Below are 26,325 nucleotides of genomic sequence, written 5' to 3'. Positions count from 1 at the left end.
TAATGCATATTAGAAATATTATTACACGTGTATTCATGAGAAAGCACAGATTTAGATGATGGTATAGTGAGGCATGGTCGCAATGTTGGAGTGTAATGGTGGTTCAGCTAGTGATGGTGGACAAAGTGTTGGCCGAGTGTGGTGGCTAAGATGGTAGGTGTGAAGAAATTTTTTTCCGAGATTTTCTTTTTGAAAATTCTTCATGACATGAAAATTAAAATATTATGCGTAAATTATATAAATTATAAATTATAAATTATAAATTATTCCGAGATAGTAACGAGTGTTTAAAATGAAAAAAAAAATTTGGTTGCCCTAAATGTAAAGTTATAAAAGTTGTGTGATCATTTGTGTAGGTTACTCGTATATATTTTACAAAAAAAAAATTACTTGTATTGTAAGTGTGCATATGATTTGTGTAAACTTTTCCCCCATGAATAACTCCATTTAAACAATGCTTTATATTTGATAGAATATTTTTGTATTAGGCCGTGCTAGTTGGCTACTGAGCTTGTGAACAAGGTTTTCAAAATTGGATTGGGGTTGAATCGATCGTGCCACCAATTCGTTAGTTCAATCAATTCGATTGAATAAATTATTAAAAAATTACTAAAAATTATAAAAATTTGGTTCAACTACCCAATTTAATTGGTTTTTTCTCAATTCAATCAATTTATATTAATCTTCAGGTTAATTGGTTCAATTCTCTTCTTTAGATTGATATTTTAATTGATTTGTAGTCTAATTTACTGTTTGGTCCGATTCATTTCAAACAATCTTGTTTTTGAGCTTACCTAGAAGTTCAAGAAATTGCAACATTTGTCCAAGGAAAAATCAAATAGAGTGATAAAGCGTCCTTTTGAAACGTTTTTAGGAGAAAAAGATGGTGGGACATAGACATTCATGTATGCCTGCTTCCCAAATTGAATTAATCCGGAAAGTGAAAACTCTTAATAAGTAGTTTGTTTAAAGTTTGAACTTAATAGTTCTTACCACACAGGTTACTTGGACTGGGAGTTGGGACTTCGTTGCCGGAGATGTCGGTATTGATTACGATGATGTGATATCAGATATGTATTGAGAAGATGACCAAAGTATGGAAGATGCGGAAATGAGGTTTCGAGTTAGAAAATGCTGCGTCGGATTGGCCCCTCTCCCCTTGAAGGGATTGGATTCCGTTCGAAATTAGGTTGATGGAGCTCCACACGGACTGCGGTCACTTTGCTATGCACAAACATGGTTCATATAAGGTTGTAAGTAGTATATACAACAAGTTGTCCTATGAGTATTTGTAATAAAATAAAATAAAATAAGAAGAAAAAGAAAAAACTTGTAATATGTAGCAAAAGAATTGTCTTTCCCTAGCCCATGATGTACTGTACCTTTAATAATTATACAATTAGTAGTGGGTTTTGTAAAAATGGTGATTTCTACCAATGGTTGTATTCATTTTACAAGTTAACTTATGCTATAAGAAAAAAAGTAAAATTTGTTTCTCACAAATCGATTTCTAGTTTGTTTATTACATCACATACATCAATCAATAATCGATTTTTATCTAACTCAAAAAATGTGAAATAATAAATAAATAAAAATGTATTACTCTGAATTTTAAAAAAAAATAAAAATAAAAATAAACAAGTGTTGTACTTGAAATATCCACTACTGCACTTGGATTCGTGGTTAACTGCACAATAAGTTGGAACGCAGCCAAATAATTTAATATGAAATGTTTCAAACCATATATAGAATTGGTAATAAAAAAGCAAAGCAATAAATAGGGATGTAGGTAACTTACGTTTGCATGCTTTACGTTTGCATGCTTTATTGGCCACTACATTTAAAAGCTTAATATGCTTGTAAACAGTTTTCCCACTACCCTTTTCTTTAATATTGTTAAGGAATATCCAGGAACTGCATTTTCTGCTTCATCATCTTTTTAGTGAAAAATGAAAGAACTTGCACATCAAATGAAATTTCAATAATATATTATATCCATATAAATCACAGCATCAAATCTTTTAGGTAATGGAAGACCAAGTGTGTAGTAATGTATAGCTTAAGTGCAGGAAGCATTCCAGTCAACCACCAGGCCTTATGGTGGAGGATGTTCCATCAGAATCTGAACACCCTCCTGCGCTGCTACACTCATTCAAGGAAGTTTCAGGCAATAACATCGAATACACATACCTTGTTTTCCCATATTTCTTACGTTACTACATTTTGTACATTGTTTAAAACCCTTTCTACTAGCTTACATTCTAATGTAAATCTTTAAAAATGAACCTTCTTCCTAAGAAACAAAATGAGATTTTGTTGGTTTCGTTCAAAGTAAATTGAGATTTTTTTATTGGCGCTGGAAATAGATCGCTAATCTTTGTAATGGCATTTCAAGAGTACCATGATTCTGTATTAGAAAAAAAAAGGGACTATCATGATTCATTCCATGAGACACACCAAAGCAAAACTCGCTTGAACTTTTCCCACACCATATAATAATGGAAATTTTACTGGTTCAAAGTTGACTTTTCCCATCAGTTTATACAAGAATTGCCTATTAATTATGAGCAATAGCACCATTACTATCATGGGTGGAGCAGTAGACGCACCAACATAACTCTAATAATCACCTGCATCATCATATATTCTTACTGCTACTCAGAATAGTAGGAGTGTTGGATACTTGTATATGCTCATTTCTTTCGTATATTTAAAAGATCATAACTCATATTCGAATATATAGTTTAGAGGTGCTTCTGGTATGATTGTGGTTTGGATTTTAAAATCAGCCAGGCTCTAAGGGGCGCATAAGTTGCTTTCATTCCTTTTTCCTTTTCAAAACCTTCTTTATGTTGAGATGGCTATTAGAAAAGCTCCCTTTTAGTGACTTGGCAGGTGAGACAGAGACAGGCATAACCCTCAAGTTGGCTTACATAGATGCATTTAGGTTCTTTACAATGCGGTAAAATATCTCCATCCATCAAAATTCACTCTTATTCTCGCATAAAAGGGTGCTGAGATTTGAAAGTTACATGTTGTTAGGTGAATGTTAATTGGATGAGTCATTGGCTAAAAGCCGCTTGTACCATGCCTTTGAGGCATCGAAAGCACTACCTGTTGAGTTTCAGACCAGGAAATAGAGATTTGTGCTTTTGTTGGTATTTTTTAAAATACATTAGCATTTCCATTATTCAGAAAAAAAAATACAAAAAGCTTTTGTTCTCGTTACTGTTGTATTACACCCAGTTACAAGCCGAAGTTATTTACTTCATTGACCTTAGCATGTGCTAGAGTGACTGATACTCTGTTTTGCTTCATTGATCTCTCAAAGGTGATTGTATGAGGCAGCTAAGGTTCATTAGATTCCATTTAATTGATAGCAAAATTAATGGATGTTCACAAGGACATGGATTCAACACCAGTTTATCTACTAATTCATTTTCATTAAGGAGACATCATCGTATCTTGTGGTGACAAGCAATATTGTTTTGGTGTACTTAATTATATCTACTCTTTGTGTAAGATAATCCTAGCTAACAATATTTTCTACTACATGATATGCTGCGTTACTAGTTTACTTCAGCTATGGTTTGTAATACAGGCTTCGACCCTCTGCAGCTATCATCATCAACATCAGGTGTGATGATTCCATTTGTGGTTTGTTTGCTTTGTATGTTGTGAGATGCAATGTCTTGAGCTGAAGCTCCTCCATTTTGAAGCAGCTCTTGCAGTTCTTGCTTACTAATTATCAACTTAATTCTGACAACATTGGGACTACTTACTTGGTCATCATTCACTTCTGGATTTGAAAACCTCACTTTCTTTTTCTTACCCTTTTTGGATGGTGATGGAAGAGGTATAAGGTAATACAACTGCCCTGAAATCAGCTTTGCATCAGGTTGAAGATGGTGGAAGCCTGAAAATGAATCCGACAGTGCATGACCGGAGAAGTTTGATAACACTTGTTCAACTTTGATGGGGGCTTGATATTCAAGGATTTTGCCATCAGGCTCCATAATTCTTATAACTTTCTCTTCAACAACTAAGCAATTCCCCATGGCTTTGTTGCTCACAATAAGACGAAATAGAAAAGATTGTTGAAGTTGAGTGAAGAAGTGCATAGATTTTGGTATTTAAAGAGAAGGTTTATGGCAAATGCCCTTACAACATACAAAATATTACACAAATTGCCTTATCCTGGACTGGACCCCATTTGTTTGATTTTTGCAGGTATATAAGCTGGACTTGAAAGTCGTCATTTCTCAATCAATCATTCCTATTTCACAGCTTCAAAGAAAAACAAAAGGAACACTTTATTGACTTAGTGAGAGTTCTTTTCAGCTAAATGGTGAAAACCCGGCAAGGTAAAGTAGGAGAAAAGCACGATCAACTTGGTTGTGCAATGCCATACAACTTGATCTTCTCCTTTTTAGGTACTGCAACATGACAGTTAATTTGCCTGTCTTTTCATGTCATTTCTTTTATCATTTTGAGGTTAAAATGACCATTATAGAATTGTGTCATCTGCAAACCACAATTTTATAGCGTAAGATGAGCTTGGATCCCGTTGGACCGCTAAAACTAAAAAAGTGTTTTGACCATTATGCTCCATGGACGGGGCTCTGTCGTTGACCCCATGTTTGCAACATTGACTATTTCCTTGCTCCACTTTCTTCATCAGAATACCTGCTTACCGTATCTTACACTCTTCGCAAAGCCAGGTTAAAGTATCATCAGTGTGATTCTCATTCATATTTTATTCGAATTTAAGTTGTGGATTTATCTTAATTTGGGTCTAGAATATCGAATACTAATGCTGTTTATACACTGTACTGATTCATTCCATATTTTTATCTTCAGCATGCAAACTGCAATTTTCATTACTACTTGTACTTATCTGCTAAGATTCAAGTGCCGGCCAAACTGATTCAAATGATTGATTGAAGGTAATGAGTCCCCCCAAGTTGGTTGTCCGAGGCAAGTGGTGGTCCAGTAAACCAAGTAAGTAAGGACAGGTGAGAGGATTTCAAAGGCAGAATTGGAAGTATAAAGGAAAATACATATGGTGCTTTAGTTGGAGAGAATATGAATGAAAATGACGGAGACCCACTTGGGATAAGATAGAAGAAAAATATTTGATTTAGTGGTGAGTGATGGTGTCAACACGCATGCTTCGCCACTGGATCATGGGCAGGATAGGATAGATAGTAGTTCATGGTAGAAACAATTTAAAAAACCCCATCTCTTTTTGTACCAAAAATAATAAAAAGGAGTAATTGAAAACAATTATTGGGTACCAACATTCTTTTGTTGCTCTAAATTTAAACCAAAAGCTGTACAAATATATTGATGCCCTTTTAGAAAGTGGGATACTTTATCTATTCAGTTGCAGTTAAATAGCCAATAAAGAAAGCACTAGTATGGCTTTACTACTGCTGTGGTTTTGGCAATACATAAAAACTCAAGATATGTACAAATGCCAGAACCCCATTTGCTGGGTGGTTATGAAGTTGGGTTGCTTGTTCCAGTTTGGCGACCAAAAGATCTATCAATTCAAGTCTAGCATACAAATATCTTGTCCCCTTTCCTGTTGCTTTAAGGATATTTAAGATCCATTTAGTGTTTTCTTTCTTAAGGATTAAAATGGTGTCATTAATTATGTCAGGCTGATGAATTCTGAAGTTGACTTTTACATTATGGTTATATGAAAACAGGAAGATCCCCTATATTCCAAGAGTCCCCATAATGATGGTAAAGTAGCCCCCAGGCATGGAATTTTAGGTTTGTGTCTTGATGTATTTCACTACAAGATAAAATCATGTCAGCCTGATAAATGGTTAAGGGGAAAGAATCCACTATGTAAAGGCATTGCTCCGAAATTTCATACAAATGATCTCACCATCATGGAAAAAAGCAGGCAGCATTTAAGCGTATCTTGGAATTTCAGAATCACTATCATCCCAATCAAAATGTTGATGAGTTCTATTTACATTGGTTTCATATCAGGTAAAAATATTCCTTTCTCATTCCCCTTGTCTGATAAATAACTTCTACACAAATGAAACTTTTGATTTTTCCCACAACATTCCCTTCGCGTCTGCAACTTTTGTTTTGACATGGCGCATGGAATTAGGACCCTTATCTCTCAATGGTTCTACGGCACCGCCATCTCAAATTCTCTTCCTTCACTTTAATATTTCCTCCACAACATTGTAGGTGAAAATTTTGAGAAATACAATTACATAAAACATTGATATAAAAAAAAGTTTAAGTTGAAATGGTTTGGTAAATATCTCGAAAATCGTAGTGTTTCAAGTTTTGCATATTTTCTATTTTTTATATTAAAAGATATAAAAAAAAACAAAATAATATATTTTATTTTATAAATCAACTTTATTTCAGTAATTATTCAGCTTAATTACTCTAAAACTAACTCAATTAAGAATTTAATATATAACTAAAAATTTTATTACAATGTACATGTGTGTGTAAACTATGTATTTAAAATACAGAGATGTGTTTTAAAGTTACATACAATAAATAATGAAATATATGGTTTGAAAATAATTAGTAATAAATAAAATATGTAAGATATTAAAATGAAAAACATAGATTAAATTGTAAGTAAAATAAAATTTAAACACATAAATACATCGGATTAAAAATGCTAATGAGTATAATTGTTCATCATGGTCTTGTCATTAATCTTGAGTTGGAGTTGAGTTAACTTGTGACACCAACTCAATTAACAACATTATTAATGTTAGAAATCCCATCACACGTGTATTTAGAACTCAAATGTGTGTTTATCATTTGCATAATTTTTATTGTTTTTAATTAAAAAGACTAAAATACCCTTGAATAATATAACTTGTTTTAAATACGAAAGGCCATTTTTGTAATTTCCTTAATAGACTTGGTGCACAGTTGACTCGTGACACTAATCTAATCATGGATTTTATTAATAGTATAAATATATAACTAGTGAAGGTAATGGAGTGTGCATAATAAAATAAAAATTTATAAAAATATTAAAATAAAGTTTAGTTGAGTGGTAAATTAAAAATTTTACTAATATAATTGGCCTGAGTTTGAATCTCAACATATGCATATTTTTGTTGGTTTTTTGAAGTGAAAAGATAAAAATACCCTCAAATAATATTACTTATTTTAATTATGGAAGGATATTCTCATAATTTTCTAACCAAATTGGTGTCTGGTTGACTCGTGACATCAACTCAATCAATTTTTTTATTAACAATAGAGATATAAAGTATAGATACCATAGTTTTGTTTTTTATTGCCACATGTACTAAAAATTAGCCGACACGTGGGCTTATTAGGTAGTCAAGTCATCATGAAATATCTACATAAAAAAATGGTTGAGCATAAATAAGATTAAGGGTCAATTTACCGTTGAAACTATCGTTGAGCTTAAATAAGATTAAGGGCCAGTTTTTTATTACTTTTGAAAAGTGTTGTGGAAAAGTACTTTTGAGAAGTGTTTTTGAAAAGTTTGGTTTAAAATTTGAGTGTTTAGCATTACTGTCAAAAAGTGCTTTTGAGAAATAAAATGTCCATTTTAGACATGTTATTATCAAGTAACAAATATGCATTTAAATAATATTTAAATTAGTTAATATTATTATATTTTAGTAAGAATATAAAAAATTATTATAACTTGTTGTTAATATTTTAATATATGAAATATAAATTTTAAATATTTTTAAGCAATAAATATTAATTATTTATAAAATTTAATTAGAATATATAAACTATATTTTAAATATTTAAATATAACCATTAAATATTTGTAATTAGTATTTTAAAAAATATTTTTTTATTTTTAATTAATGATTTTAACACAATTGTAATTAAGCACCAAGAAAAAAAATAAAAATACCATGTTATTGGAGGGGTGAAAAAGTAATTAAGCACTAAAAGTGCTTTTGGGTGAGGAAAAGTTAAAATTTTTAACTTCTCCTTTTCAACTCCTTTTCAGAAGTACTTTTGAAAAGCACTTCTGAAAAACTAAAAATTTCAGTCAAAAATAATTTGTTCTTCACAGTTTTTCCTTTAAAAGTGCTTTTAGAGTCAGAAGTACTTTTTTTAAACAATGAGGAACTGATCCTAAGTGCCAATTTACTGTTCAATTTCAAAAGTAATTTTCAAGTTTAACCAATATTTTTAAAGTCAAAAGTAATGGTGAATAGATAACTTTTCAAACCAAACAAAAAAAGTTTAAAAAAATAATTTTTTTTGTTCTCAAAAGCTAATTCATGTATCAAATTATAAATTTCTCATTCATTTATAATAATTATAAAAGGTAAATATGATTTATATATTCAAATTAAAATTTACAAATAATTTATATTAATTACTTAAAAATATTTAAAATTTATATTTCATAAATTATAATATTAACAATGAATTATCATAAATTATTTTATTATATTTGTACATATTTGTTAAAACAAAAATAATAAAGAAAAACATGTCATCATTGTAATAATAATAATAATAATAATAATATAATAATAATAATAATTACATTATTGGATAAAAAATTATGTAACAAAATTTTAAAAGATTGATATAATTAATCAAATATGACATAGGTTGAAATGGTAAAGTTAGTTTGTTATATTTTATATAACAATTTATTTTATTTGTTTAAAAAGTATTTAAAATTTATATTGGATATATCAAAATATTAATAATATTGTTTTCTTATATTTTTATTGAAATATAATAATATTAACTAAAAATCTTATCACACGCGTATGCGTGTGAAAATTACAAATGCCTACTTAAATAATAATAATAATAATGAAACGTATTGTTTGAAACTGATTAATAATAACACATAAAATATGTATGTTATTAAAATGAAAAAAATTAGATTAAATTGATTATCATGGTGTTGTCATTAATCATGAGTTGGTGTCAAGTTAACTTGTGGCACCAACTCAATAAAATGCATTATTAATATATATATATACACACACATACATATAACTAATGGAGGTAATAAAATGTGCATAATAAAATTAAAATATATAAAAATAACAAAATAAAGTTTTAATTGAGTAGTAAATTAAAGGTTTTTCTAATGCAATTGATATGAGTTCATATCTCACCATATGCATATTTTTATTGATTTTTTAAGTGAAAAGACTAAAATACCCTCAGATAATATTACTTATTTTAATTATGGAATGATATTTTTGTAATTTCTTAAATGAATGGGTGACTCGGTTGAGAGTAACACCAACTCAATCAAGATGTTAAATAATAGTATAAATGAACTTTAAGATCATTTAAATGCATATTTTTTACTTAACAATATCATGTCTACGATGAACATTTTATTTCTAAAAAGCATACACTTAAATCTTAAACAAAAGTTTTCAGAAGCACTTTTTCATAACAATTTTCAAAAGCAATGAAAAATTAACCTTTTGTTTATATTGTAATAATTCTATTTTGTGATTAATTAAATATAGTTTAATTCTACTTCAAATAATTTATTTACGTTGTATTTTTAATGTACATGTAGAGCTCAAATATGTTACTAAAACTTGTTTTGGTTCTGGTTCTGCTTAATTTCTAATTTTACAATGATGCACATCTTCCATTTATGGGAAATACATCACCTTTATTTGTGTCTCCTCTCTATCCCAAACATTCTTGCTGAGAGTAATACCTTCACATGAGCGATCCTTTCGCCCACAAAAGGGGCTCACCCAACCGTCCATCAAGTCGCACTTAATATGCACATCGCATCCCAATCACTATGCCACCCAAACCAACACATACTATACGAACCAAAATAGCACATACCTTGTTGGTTATCCACCAACACCCCCAACACTAGCAGCGCTATCCCAACCTACCCCCACCAACAACACAAAATCCCATCGTGTAGAACCCAGTGATACTTTGAATTACGAGCTCAACTCAGACTCTTGCAAGAACAAGTAAAGCTGCAGTCGGAGACAATAAATTAAGAAGAATGCACAAGTAATATAGGAACTCTAGATCATCTGAAACCAACTGCTCAACACGAGTTTTATTCTAAATTCAACATTTAGCCTTCTGCAATTCATGTTCTAAGGTTTAAGATTTCGTTTTACATGCTTTGGAAATATTTGTTCAAATCTCACTTAAAGATTTTGATGAATGCGTCACTTTCCTTGTGGTACTTTTTCAAATGCTTTCCTCGTTGAAAAATAAAGATGAAGAATTTAGGAATCATGGTAAAAAAATTTGATGCCCCTAAATATAATGTTGTTAAAAAATAATATATATTATCTATTATACTATAAATAAAATAAATTGGTGCCATGAGTTAATCGAACACCAACTCAATTAGAAAAACACAAATATAAATCAAATTTATATAACAAAAATAAAGAACTTGTAAAGTTATGCAGGTAGTTTAATTTTTTAAACAAATAAAAATCACACTCGAACTTTGGCCCTTCAAAAACCAAATGTCTCAATTTGCTCATTTACAATTTCTTTTTACTGTTTTATTATTATTATTATTTTAACAATAATTATTATATTTTCAAAAGAAAATCATTGCTCAAGTATTTTTATTTCTTTCACTCGTAAAACGAATGTGTCATAAGACTAATAATACAGAGTATTATTTCTTTTGTACAAGTTAAAAAGGGTTTCATCCTCTCTTTTAAAGAGTGTTTTTAAAATCACTTGTAAAGCCCAAAAATACTACTAAATTTTGCTTTGATTTAAGATCTCTCCTCTTCAATTGTATGACTTGGGTTAATTTGACCATTACTTAATAAAATTTCTGATAAAAAGTTTGGTTTAAGAATTATTTAGATTATTCTAATTTTTTTTAGACATTTTAAAGTGATAATATGCATCTAATTAAATTTATTAGTATTATGACATTTCAATAAAAATATTGTAATTCATTATTAATATTTAGAAATATACAATATATTTTAAGCAAATAATATAAATTAATTGTAAAATTTAATTTGAATATATAATATTTTAGTATAGTGATGGTCTTGGTATTTGGCATTGCATCAGCTGGTGACGGTAAGAATGATGATGGGTGATTTTTTTATTAACAGAAGGAACAAACTAGAAAATCTAGAGTACGAAAGTAGCTTGCATCAGAAAATAAAGTATCCGTAATACATAATGGGATCATAGCAGTTAATAATAAAACCAAAATCAAATATCTGAGGTTTCATAAGTTGCTGCCCAATCAAGTCGAAATATCAGATATGTTTTAATGTGTCCTTCAATTTGGACTCGCAGTGACTATTACTATTAATGAAATTAATTTAGTAAGGTTAAGAGCATAGTGACACCAGTGGCCCTTGGGTTTGCCGCTCAGTTAGTTGGAAATGATGCATGTTTTTCCACTGCTCAGGTTACCCATTAACATTCAAAACAACTTCACCCTCCACTCCGCTCCGCTGCACCACAACTCACGCAGGAATCATAAATTATGCCTACAATGTTGTACCCTCATGCCAATATATCTACTCTGCAGCTTCGACTTTAAAATGATGAGGCCCCACTGAAATTTGAATGCTAATAAATGTTTAGTGCTTTCACGACACGCTTGATTACAGTCGCGCTTTGACATGCATGCATTTGTGGCAATGACTACGCACTTAGACCAAATGCACCTACCTTGTTCATTCACAGCAGTAATGCACTTCCGTTCTCTGTCTTCATGTTATGTATCCTGCTTCATTCATCCAACTTTAAACTCACCCTCAGTATAAGTGCTTCAAATTCAATCTTTCATTTTGTTTAATCAGATTAGAGAATAAGATCTTCAAATTCAATCTTTCACAGCAGCAATGCATTTGGGAACGATTTCAAAAGCGCAGATAGCTGCAAGGCCATGTCAGCCATTGAATGGTAGAAAAGCTGAGCTTTTTGGTTGAAAGCTTTGGAATACAAACTATTTCTCTACTTTATCAACATCTAGATTTTACTGGTTTTATTCAAAAAAAAATTCTTCTTATTGGAAAGAAAGAAAGAAAATTGCTTTCTTCATTTTTCACCTCAAATTTAGCATCGAATGATTTGGTTCTAAATATATAGGTAATTTAATAATACAAAAAACTGTGCCTATTATGTTTAAAAAATCCACTTTTTTTAATTTCTTATTAAACGAAAACTTTTACAAACTTGTATTCCAAAATTTTAAATCACTTGTTATTTACAAACTGTTACCAAATCCAAAATTAAAAAGAAAAAGACAAGCGTAGACATTGGAAAATTGTGCTTGTTTTTACCTCCCCAAACTGCCACCGTAGACCACGCCTTAGCTATGGCCCCACCACTAACAAAACCTTTTCCAACACGGTTTAGATTAACGGCTCCGATCTTCTACCAGATGCGAACCGCTTCATTCCTCCTAGACTGACCGGCTCAGTCTCCGTAATTTCAGGCTCCATCGATATTGCTTCACGATCATCTGGCGGCAAGCGACACCTAACGTCTCTGTTCCTCGGCGGCGAAGGCGCTTCTGGAGGAAGACTGCGTGGTTCACGTGCTTTGCCAGTGGACCCAAAAATAGCACAAAAATTTGGAAAGCAACCGCTTCTGCTTCTTCTTGCCGTTTTCTCTTTAACTGTTTCGGCTTCGGCGGATTTTTGGCGGTTCTTTCTCAGTGAGCGATTCCGGTCTCGCCTCGATTTCACTCTTCCCATACAAGAGACCTTAGGCGAAGACGGTTCAACAACTGGAGGATCGGTTTTAACGGAACCGGATCGTTTAGGAAACAATCTTGTAGTTGCAGGCTTAGTATTCTTCCTGTTGTTGGTCTCAGCAAAGCAAGATTTCTGCGGTTTGGGCAATCCGATGATGGAAGCTCTAGGCTTTCTCACAGAAAAGCGTTGAGAATTGGAGTCGGGGTTTAAATTAGGATTAAGATTGGTAGAGTTGGGAGCTGAGTTTCCTTTATGCGACTCTTTCCGTTGGTAAAAAGCATTGCGATCGAACCAGTCGAACTCGGAGTCTTTGGATAACCAAAAGGATTCAGGCGGGAAATCGGCCGGGATTTCATCGTCGAGAGATGTGTCGGCCGTGTGGAGGTGGTCGTCTGGATCGTTTTGGGTGGTAGCTAAAGTCTCGCAGACGATTTTGTTATCGCAAGAAGCACCGGCGCAGGCCGAAACAAGGGTTTCTAAATTGCCCTGTGGCATTGTACCAACAAACGAAAGAAGAAGAAGAGTTAAACGAAGAAGGAGAGAGAAAGTTGGAGAGAGGAAGGTTGAAGAAAGGAAGCGGCCTTTAAATAAAAAAGAAAGTTTTTTATTGTGGAAATTTGATGAACAGACAGAAAATGAGTTTTGGAGGGAGAATTTCTACGTTGTTGACTGCTGCGTGCCTTGCTTCCTCTCTTTCGTGGATTTTCAGTTTTACGTTATTATTTTATTATTTGTATTTTTCTTTTTTGAGTTAAATTTAAAAAAAAAGGGAATACCGAAGCAAAAAGTACAACTTTTAGCAACAAGAAAATGGAGTTTCCCTCGTATTGTTGTATGTAGGAAAAAGAATAATTAGGTCGATGTAATGATGATTTGCTTTGGATCGATGGAATGTTTCGACATATCTCTACTACAAGATTAATTACCTTAATTATTCAATTATATTGGTGCGGTTTGATTAGGTTTAATTAGGTCTGATTGCTACAATTTCTCCGGTTATATTGACTATATCAACTTGCGATACATGCGAGTTTTGGTCTTCACCTACCGTGTTTTTTAATTTAGCGTAATTAATGTATGAATAATCATTATTATTGGATCACCTAATTATTTATTTTAATTCTTACGACGTTATATAATTGAAAACTTTTGCAGGATAAATTTTGTAGGAAGTAAATTTAAATTATATATTTTTACGAGAGTTAAAATATAATTTTATTATATTGACGTATATTTTTATATATTTTAGAATTTTATCATTTTTAAGAATTAAACTATAATTTTATAAACCAAAATTTAATTACTCTCTTCTCAATCGACTTAAATATTTAGCCTAAGTGAAATTGTCGATTTCTCTTTGTGAAAATGTTGATCCTGGAAAATCCATTGTGGAGAAGTTGATTCCTAAGAAGGTTAGGTTCAGAGACAAGGAGGAAGAGACGAGTAATGACATGATGATCGAGCTGTCCTCAGATCAACCTACTTCTTGGAGAGACATGCTTGTTGGCCACTCTTCAAAGGGTGGCTTCAATGGCTTGGAAGTTATTGATATTTTGGAAGGAAAGGAAGTTATTGATATTTTGGAAGGGGACATTCAGAGGACTATTGTGAATGGCGTGCCTTCTATTACTTTTTCGAACAGGATTCATTAAATCCTCATCCGGGGTATGAATAATACTGTGATCTTAAAACTTCTAGGCCATAATATTGGTTTTTCAGTTTTACAGAATAAAATTTACAGCATATGGAGACCCTCAACCCCTATTCATATGATGGATATTGAAAATGGCTATTTCCTAGTCAAATTTCAAAACAAGCTGGATTGTGAAAAGGCTCTCTCTGAAGGACCGTGGACTATATTTGGCCAATATTTGACTGTTCAGCCTTGGACGATGACATTTGACCCTACACAGGCTTACCCAAGTATAATGATGGCATGGATCAGATTCCCTGCTTTACCTAGTTACTTATACAACCGCAAAATCATTACAGAAATTGGAGAACTTGTGGGTAAAGTGGTCAAGTTAGATATGAACACTGATAGTAGGACGAGGGGACAATTTGCTAGAATGGCAGTTTATGTCAATTTGGAAAAGCCATTGGTGTCCCAAATCTTGATCAATAGTCGATCACAAAAGGTGGAATACGAATCTCTTTCTATTATTTGCTTTCACTGTGGAAGGTATGGTCATATGGAAAACATTTGCAACTTTAGAATTCCTGACTCTACGGTTGATATGAACATTGACTCATCTGTGACGACACCGGAGAATAAAAAATTGAACATTGAAGGATTGGAGAAGAAGGACGAGAACCATAGACCGTGGATGATCGTAGAAAGGAAATCAATGCGTAAATTTAGGGACAACCTGCAGAAATTATCCGAAAATCAAGAGAGGGAAAAGGAAGGTTCCCGATTCAATGGCCTCAATAATAAGAATTTAAACAAAGAAATTCATGACAGAGATATGGCTGATTTTCAGAGTTCTAAAAAGAAAGCTATTTTGAATGAAGATCAGCGCAGGAAAGATTTGGGTATCCAGAATAACAGTCAGTCAAAATTAAATAGAAAAAATAATAAAGGTAAATTTAAGGTGGTGGGCTCTAAAATTATTCTAGGCCCAATTATCAAAAGGAATACTGGACCGCAAATGGGTTCCAGATTGATTCACAATAATGCTAATGAGATTATACAGATTACAGATGAGCTTACCACTGGATTGGGCCTAGGGGATTCTTCTCCTAAACAGGCCTAGGATTTGGTGGACCAAGATGTCCAAGAACGAGAGAAACAATATGCCTCTGTTGCTCCTGGCAATTGTAGTAGATCCTTAGCGGCAGAAGCAATGCCAAATGATGTCATCGATGAGGAGATCTTGCATGTCGAATGGGAGTCTTCAGCGTACCGTTCAACCTTGACTTTAAAGGGGTTTAACAGAGGAGAAGTGGTGGTGGACGTAGGTAGCCTCGACTCCGACAAGCATTCGGCGGTGGTCTTCATTAAAAGTAAAGATGTTTTTGTCCATAAACAGCTCTTTGGTTCCGGTGGGGTTCTCCGGGTCGGGTAAGGGGAATAAATTTAAAGGCATAATTAGTAAGCAGAACAAAATCCTTCATGGCATTAACATGCGATTCAAAAATGCTAGCTCCTAACGTATTTCACTAAAGAAATCCATGGAACAATTAGCAGAGAGAATTTCGGCTATCTCTAAGGATAATTTCGACTCTGGAAATTCTACCAGAGATGATGAGCAAAATGAGGGGTTTAATTCCCCTTGGCAGTAAGGCTGCTGCGCTTTATTTACTTTGTTCCTTTTGAATTTTATTTGTTTGGGTTTTGTTATATTTTATTTTTTAATTGTCTTTTAATTTTTTATAGAACCAAATCTAAAAATTTTCTCATAGAACTGTCAAGGGTGTGCTAGCAAGAATTTTATTCGAGCTTTTCGGGAATATAATGCTGAACATAGACCAGATATTGTTTGCTTGGTTGAACCGATAGTAAGCAGTAAAAAAGCTAATTTTATTATTGAGCAACTGGGCTTTAATTCTTCTCATCGAGTAAAAGCTGTTGGATTTTCAAGTGGCATCTGGGTGGGATGGAAGGATTCTGTTCGAATTCAAATCATTACTAGTCATCCTCAATTTATTTTCTTCACATTGATAATTTTATCTCTAATAAGTCTTTTCTTATCTCTTTTATCTATGGCAACCCTGATAGGCTGAAACGAAAGTTTTTCTTAGAAGGGTTAAAATCTCTCTCCCCAACCCAGTTTATTCTTTGGCTAATTATGGGAGACTTCAATGCCATTTTATCTTCTACGGATAAGAGAAGTCCCTTTACCGTAGGTAAACATTGTGAATTATTTGGTAATTTCGTCGATTCTTGTGCTTTGCAGGATTTAGGGTATAATGGACCCTCTTGTACTTGGAAACGAGGTGGTACTTTTATAAGATTAGATCGGGCTCTAGCAAATGATGAATGGATGTCAACGCTTCTGCAGTGCTTAGTTCAACATCTCACTCGTATTAAGTATGATCATCGGCCTCTCTTACTTTCTACTAGACCGGACTTTGGCATATCTAAAGGGCGACTTTTTAGATTTTTAGCAGGATGGACACAACACAACACTTTTCCCACTTTTGTAAAAGAAAAGTGGAATTTTGTAGGTAATATGGTCAATTCCTTAAATAATTTTACTTCTTTTGCTAAAATCTAGAACAGGAATATGTATGGATTTCTAGGTGCACGCAAGCGACATCTTATGCAATCGCTTAATAATATTCAAAAGGTATTTGATTATTTCCCCTCTAGTCAGTTAGCTCAGAAAGAATTGGAAGTTCGAGATGAGTTGGAAAATGTTCTTGACCATGAGGACTTACTCTGGAGACAAAAGGCTCGCTGTGACTGGCTTCAACTAGGTGATAGAAACACGAAATTTTTACCATAGTTGTACGATCAAGAAAAGAAAATTTAATCGTATTACTACCTTACGCATCGATGCTGGGGAATGGTGTTCTGATCAAGATATCCTGCAAGCTAAGGTGGTGGAATTCTTTGAAAGGCTTTATGGTGAGACTCCCCCTACCTTAAGAAGCATTCCTAGTTTTGGTTTTCCTAGACTTACTTCTTCGGAGGTTTCTTTTTTGGAAGCTGATGTCACTAACGAGGAAATCAAAAGGGCGTTATTTGGCATGGCGCCTCTGAAAGCGCCTGGTAGTGATGGATATCATGCTCTTTTCTTCTAAAGTTAGAGGGACACTCTTAGCAGTGATGTGTATTAGTAGGTCAAAGGTGTCTTTTCTGGAAGACCGATCGAGTAGAAGTTGAATAACACGTTGATTGTTTTAATTCCTAAAAAAGAGAGTCTCAAAGATTTTAGTCAATTTCAGCCTATTAGCTTATGCTCTGTGCTTTATAAGTTGGTTATGAAAGTGATTGCAAACCGGTTTAAGGTGATTTTTTCTAAATTGATCTCTCAGGAACAAGCTGGTTTCATAGCTAGCCGGAGCATATCTGATAACATTATTTTTGCACAAGAAGTAATCTATTCTATGCGGTGCAAGCGGAAAGGGAAAAACTGGATGGCCGTTAAGTTAGACTTGGAGAATGCTTACGACAGAGTTAGTTGGGAGTTTATTTCTACCTCTTTGAGTGCGGCTGGAATCCCTATCTTTTTGTGAAAAATGATTGTCAGCTATATCTTCCTCTTCTATGTAGATCCTTTGGAATTGAGTGCCTACTTGAAAGTTTAAACCTGTTTGAGAAATCCGTCAAGGATGTCCTCTATCGCCTTATCTTTTTTCTCTGCATGAAATGGTTGGGGCATATTATTCGGACTAAAATGGATATCGGTAATTAGAAACCTATTTGGTTATCTTGTAATGGCCCTACAATCTCACATTTTTTTTTGCCGATGATTTGGTGATCTTTTGCAAAGCACATCTAGATCAATCACGACTGTTAGAGTTCATCCTTAATCAGTTTTGCGAGACTTCGGGACACAAAATCAGTGTTAGAAAGAGTAATATCTTTTTTTCCAAGGTTACTACAAGTGATGTTCGCAATCAAATTACTCAAATGTTTAGATTTTAGGAAGTTCAGAATCTTGGCAAGTATTTAGGTGTTCCTCTTCTTCACGAGAGGGTTACCAAAAATACATTAAGTTTGGTTGTTGATACAGTAAGATAGAAACTATAGAATTGGGATGCGAGGAAGTTATCTATGGCAGGGAGAATCACCTTAGCGTAATCAGTACTCCTCTCCATTCCCAATTATTTTATGCAGTCTCTAATGATTTCGAGAGGTGTGTGTTTAGATATTGAGAAATTGGTCAGACAATTTATTTGGGGTCGCATAGATGGTCATCCTAAAATGTCTTTAGTAGGGTGAGACTCTATTTGTCAACCACGAGCTTGGGGTGGCCTTGGTTTTAGACATTTGGATGATCAAAATAAGTTATTTCTTATGAAGATTGGCTTTAGCCTTGTTTCTAAGAGCGATGCACTTTGGGTCAGTGTCCTTCACTCTAAGTATAATTAGAAAGAATAGCTTTCGAACTCTATTAGCAGGAATCAATGCTCTCATTTATGGAAATCTCTTTTTAAGATATGGCCGTTATTCCGTGAGAACTTAATTTGGTCTCTTGGCGATGAGTCTACGGTCCGTTGTTGGAAAGACCATTGGATTCCAGGTATGGGTTGTTTAATCTCTAAAATTCCATCTTTTACTAACCTTGATTTGGACTGTCGTGTTAGAGAGTTTGTCAAATTAGATGGGAGCTGAAATTTGGATCTGCTTCATGCATAGTTACCTGAAGATGTGATTTGTAGGATTATTAATATTCCTCCCCCGCATTCAAACTTTGGATCAGATAAAGTGATTTAGGCTCAGTCAACTTCAGGAGCTTTCTCGGTTCGTAGTGCTTATTGGGCTTTAAAAGAGGCTACTTGGAATTCTCAAGACAAGCACTGGAAGTCTATGTGGAAATATCCGGGAACATAGAAAGTTAGAGTCTTTCTTTGGTTGGCTTTTCAGCAAAGACTCCTTACTAATTCGGAGTGTGTAATAAGGGGAATTGGACACAGTAATTTGTGCACATTGTGTGGGTATGTGGTTGAAGATTTGGCACATGTTCTCCGATATTGCCCTTTTGCGAAGGATATATGGACGCTTGTACTTCTAGAACAACTTAAACAAAGGTTATTTTCTACCTCTTTTCCGAATTGGCTTTCACTTAACCTTTGTTCTCATGAAAGATTGCAAGGTAATGGGCTCTCTTGGCCATGTTTATTTGGATTAATTACTTGGCGCATCTGGAAGAATAGAAATCTTTTTATCTTTCAGAATATTTCCTGGATAGCAATTGATGTGGTTAAGACCTCTAGCTGCTGGGCTCGACAATATGAATTACGAATTGAAAGCAATAAAAGGAATAACCCCAGTTCAAATTCTGCAAATATCTCGGATGATACTTGGGGTTTTTTTTTATTATCCACGGATGGAGCTGTGGCTAGAGATTCTGTATATGCTGCTACAGGAGGTGTGGCTAGGGACCGTGATGGAAATTGGATAGTGGGATTCACTCATTTCTTAAGAGTTTATTCTCCGGTTGAGGCTGAAGTCTAGGGTATCCTTGATGGAATTCTTATTTTGCTAAATAAGGGATACAAACGAGTTATTATCTTGACTGATAATCTTGAAGTCGTCCAAATCTTGTCTGACTTGGATTTGGAAGATTCTGGGATTACTGTACTCAGAAATACTCAATGCATCGTGAGGGCGGAAGGGATGTGGAAGATTAAACATATTCCAAGAAATTAGAATTTGGTGGCAGATCGTCTTTCTAAAACTAGTATGAATTGTAAATCAAGCTTACAAGTTCTTAATGAGGCTCCTAAGGAAATAATAGATTTGTTATAGGAAGATAAAGACAATGGTTGTCTTATGTAGTTGATTTTATTCATATTCTTTTCAAAAAAAAAACCTATAATTTTATCATATATTAATTTATAATTTTATAAATTTTAAAAGACCTAAATCACATTTTTTTTCATTTTAAGAGGCACCTTTCGCCCTTGCATAACTTTAAATTTGTTTTTTTTTTATTTTTTAATATGTAATTATATTTTGGTAAACAAGCACGACTAGAAAATAAATATTTATAGGTATAAATTTTAATTACACCTTTTTAACAATAGATCCATAATATTCAAATATGCCTAAAAAAAGTAAATACTTGATAAGATTAAGAAGTTGATTTTTTAAAAAATACTATAATTAGAGTTCCGACTGATCTAATAAGAATTTTTACAAGTTACTGGTTTCAAGTGAATTTTAAGGATGTGAATGAAAATTTAATTTATAAAATATATTAAAAATAATTAAGTTATCTTGAAAGGATTATGAAGAATTGTATTAAAATTATTATATATTTATTCTTTATTATTTCAATATGATATGTTTTAACATTTTATAAAAAGATTGACCTAAAATGTTTATATAAATTACTTTTAACACCCAATTTAAATTAATTTATTGTATTATAATTTTAATTTTCACACTTATAAGAATTATGATTATTTTGACGTTTTTTTTCCTTTTATAAAGACTGCATAATTAATAGCACCGACATCAGATCTGAAAATTTCTGATTTATCGGTGTTTCCAACAAATTCCATTTAACTTGGTTTTTTTCCAATAATTAAATTCTATAATATACGCGAGCATCTTGATTAACAAGCATCGATCTATATGAAATTTCAATTATTTTAGTCTGATCAGCATCAAATCATTGGTCATGCTGTAAATATCTGCATTGTATAAAATTTAAGATTATTTGTTTTTGCTTAGTTCTTCTACAACCTTCTTTGCACCAGATTTATGCATAATGAGTTTCAACACTTATCCCACAAAAAAAGAATAGGATGTTTTGTAATTTATAGTAATATAATATTAAAATAAAAAATTATCTATAATATTTTATAAGATGAAAATTAAATACGTTAATTTGAATATATCTTTTTAATATATTTTAAATTTTTAACAAAATAAAATTAATTTAATATTTTTTACATTCAGCCCTACTTATTTTATTCAGCACATTTTCATTGAAAATTCTATCTTAAGTAGAATATTAAAATGATTATTAAACACATTTAAATTATTAAATGTTAAAAAATTATTAAATATTTTTAATGAATGATTTATCAAGCACACCCTTAGTGGAAGAATAATCTAGATTAAAATATAAAAGTGTAATTACAACTTTTAATTTATTGTGAATTACTTTCCTAATAAAATCAGGTAATTTTAAGAAAATATTGTAACTACTTAATCAAACTTTTATCTACGTTTATATTATTAGTAAATTTGTCCAAAATCTAGGAAAACAAATTCAATGATGTATGCAGATTGTTGCATCTTCTTTTTGGAAATGTCTAATTGCATCTGTCAAAACGGTAATCTTAGATGTTACGTGTATTTTATTACTTCATATGGTTTACGAACTTCATTAGATTCTCCCAACTTCATTTTTATAACATAACATGATTGAAACTATAATATTAAAATCTGGGATTCTAATATTTTGGCCTCATTACTTCATAGTTTTAAGGGTTAGTTTATATATTAATATGGTGGAATTTTTTTTTGAGAAATTAGGTTGAAATTTTATAAATTTACCGATTTACATTGTTTTTGGAGAGAGAAAAAAATGCGTCTTATAGGACGAGTTTTCACTTCCACATCAATGAAAACGTGTCGCATAAGACATATTTTCAGGAGAGAGAACAAAAACGCATCCTATCAATAGTAACTATTTCAACAGCCACAAAAATTCCTATATAAACCCTTCTAAACTTCATTCTTTCCAACCATCCTTTCTAAATTCTCAATCCTCAATCTTCAATCCCCAATTTTCAATTTTATATTTTCAATCTTCAAATTTTAATTTTAAATTTCGAATTTTAAATACTCAATATTATTTTTTTTAATTTTATTTTTTTTCTTATAAATTTTAAATGGCAAATCCACTTATTTGTTTGGATGATAAGGATATTTTCGGCGTTCAAGTACAAATGGTAAGAAAATTTATTAAATTATTTAAATTTAAATAGTTAATTATTATGCTATTTAGATTATTAATTTTTTATGTTTATATACTCAACCCGAAGATCAAATTTTGGAAACTACATAAACAATTTAAGCGAAGGTGCACTGAAGATCATTTATGGACACATGCCCTCCAACTCATATTTTAACCCAATTTTTACCTATATGTTGGTAGAAAATACCAGTGCCACCATATGGCTATCCTCCATCACTTAATTTTTTTTCAATCCAATGATGGCCTAATGATGGGTAACTGTTGGTGGATAAAAAAAATGGTGGCGCCGTCATCCCCTTATCCCTCCGGCCCTCGGCACTATTTATTTCACTCCATTTTAATAAAAAGTCATCGAAATACCATTTTGATATTTAAGTATTATCAAACGTAAAAAAAAAACCCTAAATTAAGCTATTTAGAAGTTATTCTTTTTAGCAGAGTCCAAGATGTTATATCTAGTTTTGTTGTGGATTTCCATGGCCGACTTTGATTCTTTTTCTTTTTGGGTTTTAAAAAGTAAAAGATAAAATGATTGATTGGGTAAAGAAATAGTTGGGGGTGGGAGGAAAGTTGGAGGTCATTAGGTACGACTAAGTAGAGATAACACCCTCTTAACAAAACTCTGCTCATTCCCCCCTTTGTCTATAATCACACCCTTTCCCGTTTGGAGGACAGATAGATTGATAATAATGCTCTATAGATATAATATTCATCCATCTCAATTTATTCTTTAAGTTATAACGCCTTATATATAAATGACAAGCAATTAGTAATAATGTAGTTCTGATTTGGATCTTAGCTATATGCAATCATCCTTTTATTTCTTACTTATATCATATCTATTTATATTATTATTCAAGTTTTTGTGGAGTTGTTATTATCAATCAATTAGATTTCTACTCTCTTATAAAATTGCAAAAAATAAATAAAAATATTCATAAAACTTGATCATGGGTTGAGTCGGGCCGAAACAAAAGTTTAGGCCCGAGTTTGGCCTAATCCCAAAAATGAGCTTAAATTTTTACTTAAGCTGGACCTAGATAAAAATGTTAAACTCGAGCTCGGTCCAACCCGTCCGTATTAATTTTTTTATATGATTGTTTTAAATATATATATAATACATCAAATACACTAAAAATATTAAAATAAATGTTTGCTAACAAATTGAAAATACATTAAAATATTTACAATTTAGCAAGCAAATGCCTCTAAAATCGTAACAATATAATAGCAAAATAGTAGCAAAACAACAACTAGATTCGGGCCAATAAAGTTTTACTCGAGGCTCGAACCGTTTAGAAAACAGATGTTATTTTTTGTCCAAGTCCAACTTTCAGGCCTATATTTTTGCCCAAACCCTCTCACTTTTTGGACAAGCCTTCGGATCTGGACAGATGGCTCGGCTCATGATTAGGTCTAACTTAAACTTAAGATATCATAATTTATCATATTTATTTTAATTTTTTTAACCTCTTCCAGCCTTTAAATATAAAGATACAAATACTTTAATGTGCTCAAATTCAAATTCTTATACACTAACAATAATAACTGATACCAATCGAATTAAGAATTAATTAATACCTTATTTTTACTCTCTATAAATAAAGTATCATTTGTGTTTTTATATAAACTTTTTTATTTTTCCATCTATATCATATATGTATCATAATGAAGGCATGATATATAAAGAAAAAATATATGAATATATATGAGGTGATATGGTTTCGGCATTGCCTATGATAGCATATGCAAACTCACGGAAAACGTCAGACATGAGCAGATTCCAAGGGCTATCTTTTTATTTTTGTTTTATTTTTTCTGTATGAGCTACTGTGCTTTTATATATAATCATGTTCCTCTGGCAATTATTTCGCATATTATTTAATATATTTATAAATTTATTTTTATGCTTTTTTGGAAACTTTATATCGATATATATTAAACATTAATAGAGTGTAAAGTAGTGTATTAGATCTTTTATTAGAAAAATGTCTAAACGAAACAAAGAATAATGTGATTTAGAGTTCACTGTTATAGAATCTTACCTCTCATCATCACATACTAATATTTGGTTCAATACCATTTCTTTGATCCAATAATGTAATATTAATGTGTTGAAATTTTGGGCCTTTTTAGATAGATATTTATTTTTAATGCGGTGTGTTTAAAATTTTTTTTGTCTCATACTATAATATCTAATTTTATTATTATCGTTAGTTGTACACTAACATCAAGTAAATATGCATTTTATCATTTTGACAAATTTACCTTTAAATAATAACATAACAATTTCGTTAATATAAATACTTGATCTTTTATGTAGTTTAAAATGTTGGTTGTTTTTATCTTTAAACCACAAAAGGATATTAATTAATAAGGTAAAAGCTGTATTATTAGGCCAAAAAAGAAGATATGCTTCCTTCATTTTATTTATGTAAAAGTAAATTATATAGAATGGGCTCCGCCATCCCAAAAGGAGCCGCCCTTGAGCTTCTAGATTATCAAACCCTTCCACCAAATTTATTCTTCCATTCCATGCTTTTACTGTATTTTAAAAAAATTATATTTTTGTCACTCCATTCTAACTACGGTTTTTATATTTAAATCCTTTAAAAAAAGAGATTGCAAGAAGTGGGTAACAAAATGTGATTTGAATCGAATAGATTACCGTGTTATATAAAATATACAAGTATAAGTATCGTGGAATGATGTGATAGAGAATAAATCAATAAATAAAACCACTGTTCCAAGTTTTCTAGAAGCTTAAATTTGGCAACCTTTTACCCACAAATATTATTAAAAGTGACATGGGAGAATAACTGAAATAGTGGTGACCCATATTTTAAAAAGTTGAAATTTAATTTCTTTTATTTAATATTATTAGTGTTTTCTTTCAAACTTTGTTAAATTAACAGGCTATTCTCATATGTTAAAATAAAAAAAATAATAGAAATTATCAACGAAAATTGTGATTGAACTAGAATCTTTAAATTGAAAATATAAAAAAAATTAACTTTTAAAGTATAAAAATTTAAATTTAAATTTTGTAAAAGTGGAAGGACTAACAACAAATTTCAGCTTTTTTGGACTTTAACTAGAGAACCAAAATAAAGGATGGAAAATGTAACTCATTCATTATTACATCATAGATTAAATTGATTGACTTACTTTTTCTTTTAACTGGAGATAAAATTAATTTAATATTTGAGAATAATCCCAAATCAACAAATAAAATGCGTCAAAATTAAATTTTATTATTTAACCTTTCAAAGTAAGTGTATATTATTATTAGTTTAATTAGAGGCACCAAATAATTTCATATACGTTATTATTAGTTTTAAACTATATATTTTATTATTTATTTTATGTTATTGTTAAACGTCTACATGTGAAAGATTTTAAAACGATATTTGCAAGTAAAATTGAGTAGTGCCAAAAGCAGTGCTTAGGAGCAGTGTCAACTACTTCAAGCACTAGAGATGAACAAAACAGAAAAAAAAATACAATGATAGATTTATATAGTTCGATTTTTCTATGTTTACGGATAACATGCTATTTTAGCACCTTGTACAACAGGTGGTTACGTACACTAATACTTACAAGATTAAGATCTCACTTTTTCACCTAAGATCTAAACAACTCTTTTCTAAGTTTTCTTCCTAAAATCTTAGAACAAAAACTAACACATTAGATTTTATACTCAATAAACTTTAAAGAAATGTTTCTTAACGAACATAAATAAGTGCTCCCAGTTCACTACATCACCTATATAAGTCTTTTAATTTACAAGGAATTTAGACTTGTTAACATATTATATATCTTCAATGAGTTTAAGATAATTCTTGAATATTCATGATATACTTTCAAATTTACCCGATCCAATCTCTTCAAGATAAAGAAGTCAATTTCCTTGATCCGATCTAAACCAATCTTTAGAAATGTTGCTATAAACAATTGGGATATCATAGATGGGCTTGCACACAACCATAATGTTAGCAAAGATC

At 31.6% G+C, this 26,325-nt stretch overlaps 3 protein-coding genes and 2 long non-coding RNA genes across 8 annotated transcripts; 3 read left to right on the top strand and 2 right to left on the bottom strand.

Moving 5' to 3' along the window:
• Positions 1–3,407: 3,407 nt before the first annotated feature.
• LOC107908162 (uncharacterized) lies at positions 3,408–4,116 on the bottom strand. Its single transcript, XM_016835415.2, has one exon. It carries the CDS (start codon positions 4,056–4,058, stop codon positions 3,570–3,572), a length of 489 nt encoding a protein of 162 aa, XP_016690904.1. The 5' UTR covers positions 4,059–4,116; the 3' UTR covers positions 3,408–3,569.
• Positions 4,117–11,139: 7,023 nt separating this feature from the next.
• On the bottom strand, positions 11,140–13,622 carry LOC107908696 (uncharacterized). 3 transcript variants are annotated; one of them, XR_005918191.1, is made up of 2 exons: positions 12,297–13,622; positions 11,140–11,889 (listed from the first exon to the last, which is right to left on the bottom strand). XR_005918191.1 is itself a non-coding variant. In XM_041100799.1 (1 exon), the coding sequence occupies exon 1, from the start codon at positions 13,206–13,208 to the stop codon at positions 12,369–12,371; it is 840 nt and encodes a 279-aa protein (XP_040956733.1). In that variant the 5' UTR covers positions 13,209–13,622; the 3' UTR covers positions 12,195–12,368. The 3 variants fall into 3 exon arrangements, 1 of the variants encoding a protein (XP_040956733.1); XR_005918192.1 differs by having other exon boundaries at positions 11,144–11,737; XM_041100799.1 differs by lacking the exon at positions 11,140–11,889 and having other exon boundaries at positions 12,195–13,622.
• A 983-nt stretch (positions 13,623–14,605) lies between these two features.
• Positions 14,606–15,469, top strand: LOC107907683 (uncharacterized). Its single transcript, XM_016835016.2, has one exon. It carries the CDS (start codon positions 14,606–14,608, stop codon positions 15,467–15,469), a length of 864 nt encoding a protein of 287 aa, XP_016690505.2.
• An 85-nt stretch (positions 15,470–15,554) lies between these two features.
• Positions 15,555–20,214, top strand: LOC121220919 (uncharacterized). Of its 2 annotated transcripts, XR_005918190.1 has the most exons (3): positions 15,555–15,719; positions 16,613–17,286; positions 17,697–20,214. It is a non-coding gene; the product is annotated as an uncharacterized lncRNA (long non-coding RNA). The 2 variants fall into 2 exon arrangements; XR_005918189.1 differs by having other exon boundaries at positions 16,613–20,214.
• Positions 20,215–22,116: 1,902 nt separating this feature from the next.
• On the top strand, positions 22,117–23,152 carry LOC121220918 (uncharacterized). The gene is made up of 2 exons (XR_005918188.1): positions 22,117–22,295; positions 22,389–23,152. It is a non-coding gene; the product is annotated as an uncharacterized lncRNA (long non-coding RNA).
• Positions 23,153–26,325: the final 3,173 nt, after the last annotated feature.

The sequence above is a fragment of the Gossypium hirsutum genome, chromosome D09 (assembly GCF_007990345.1).
Source record: "Gossypium hirsutum isolate 1008001.06 chromosome D09, Gossypium_hirsutum_v2.1, whole genome shotgun sequence".
Classification (NCBI taxonomy): Eukaryota; Viridiplantae; Streptophyta; class Magnoliopsida; order Malvales; family Malvaceae; genus Gossypium; species Gossypium hirsutum.
The sequence above is the reverse complement of the archived record's forward strand: the minus strand, read 5'-3'. Positions and strand labels throughout refer to the sequence as shown.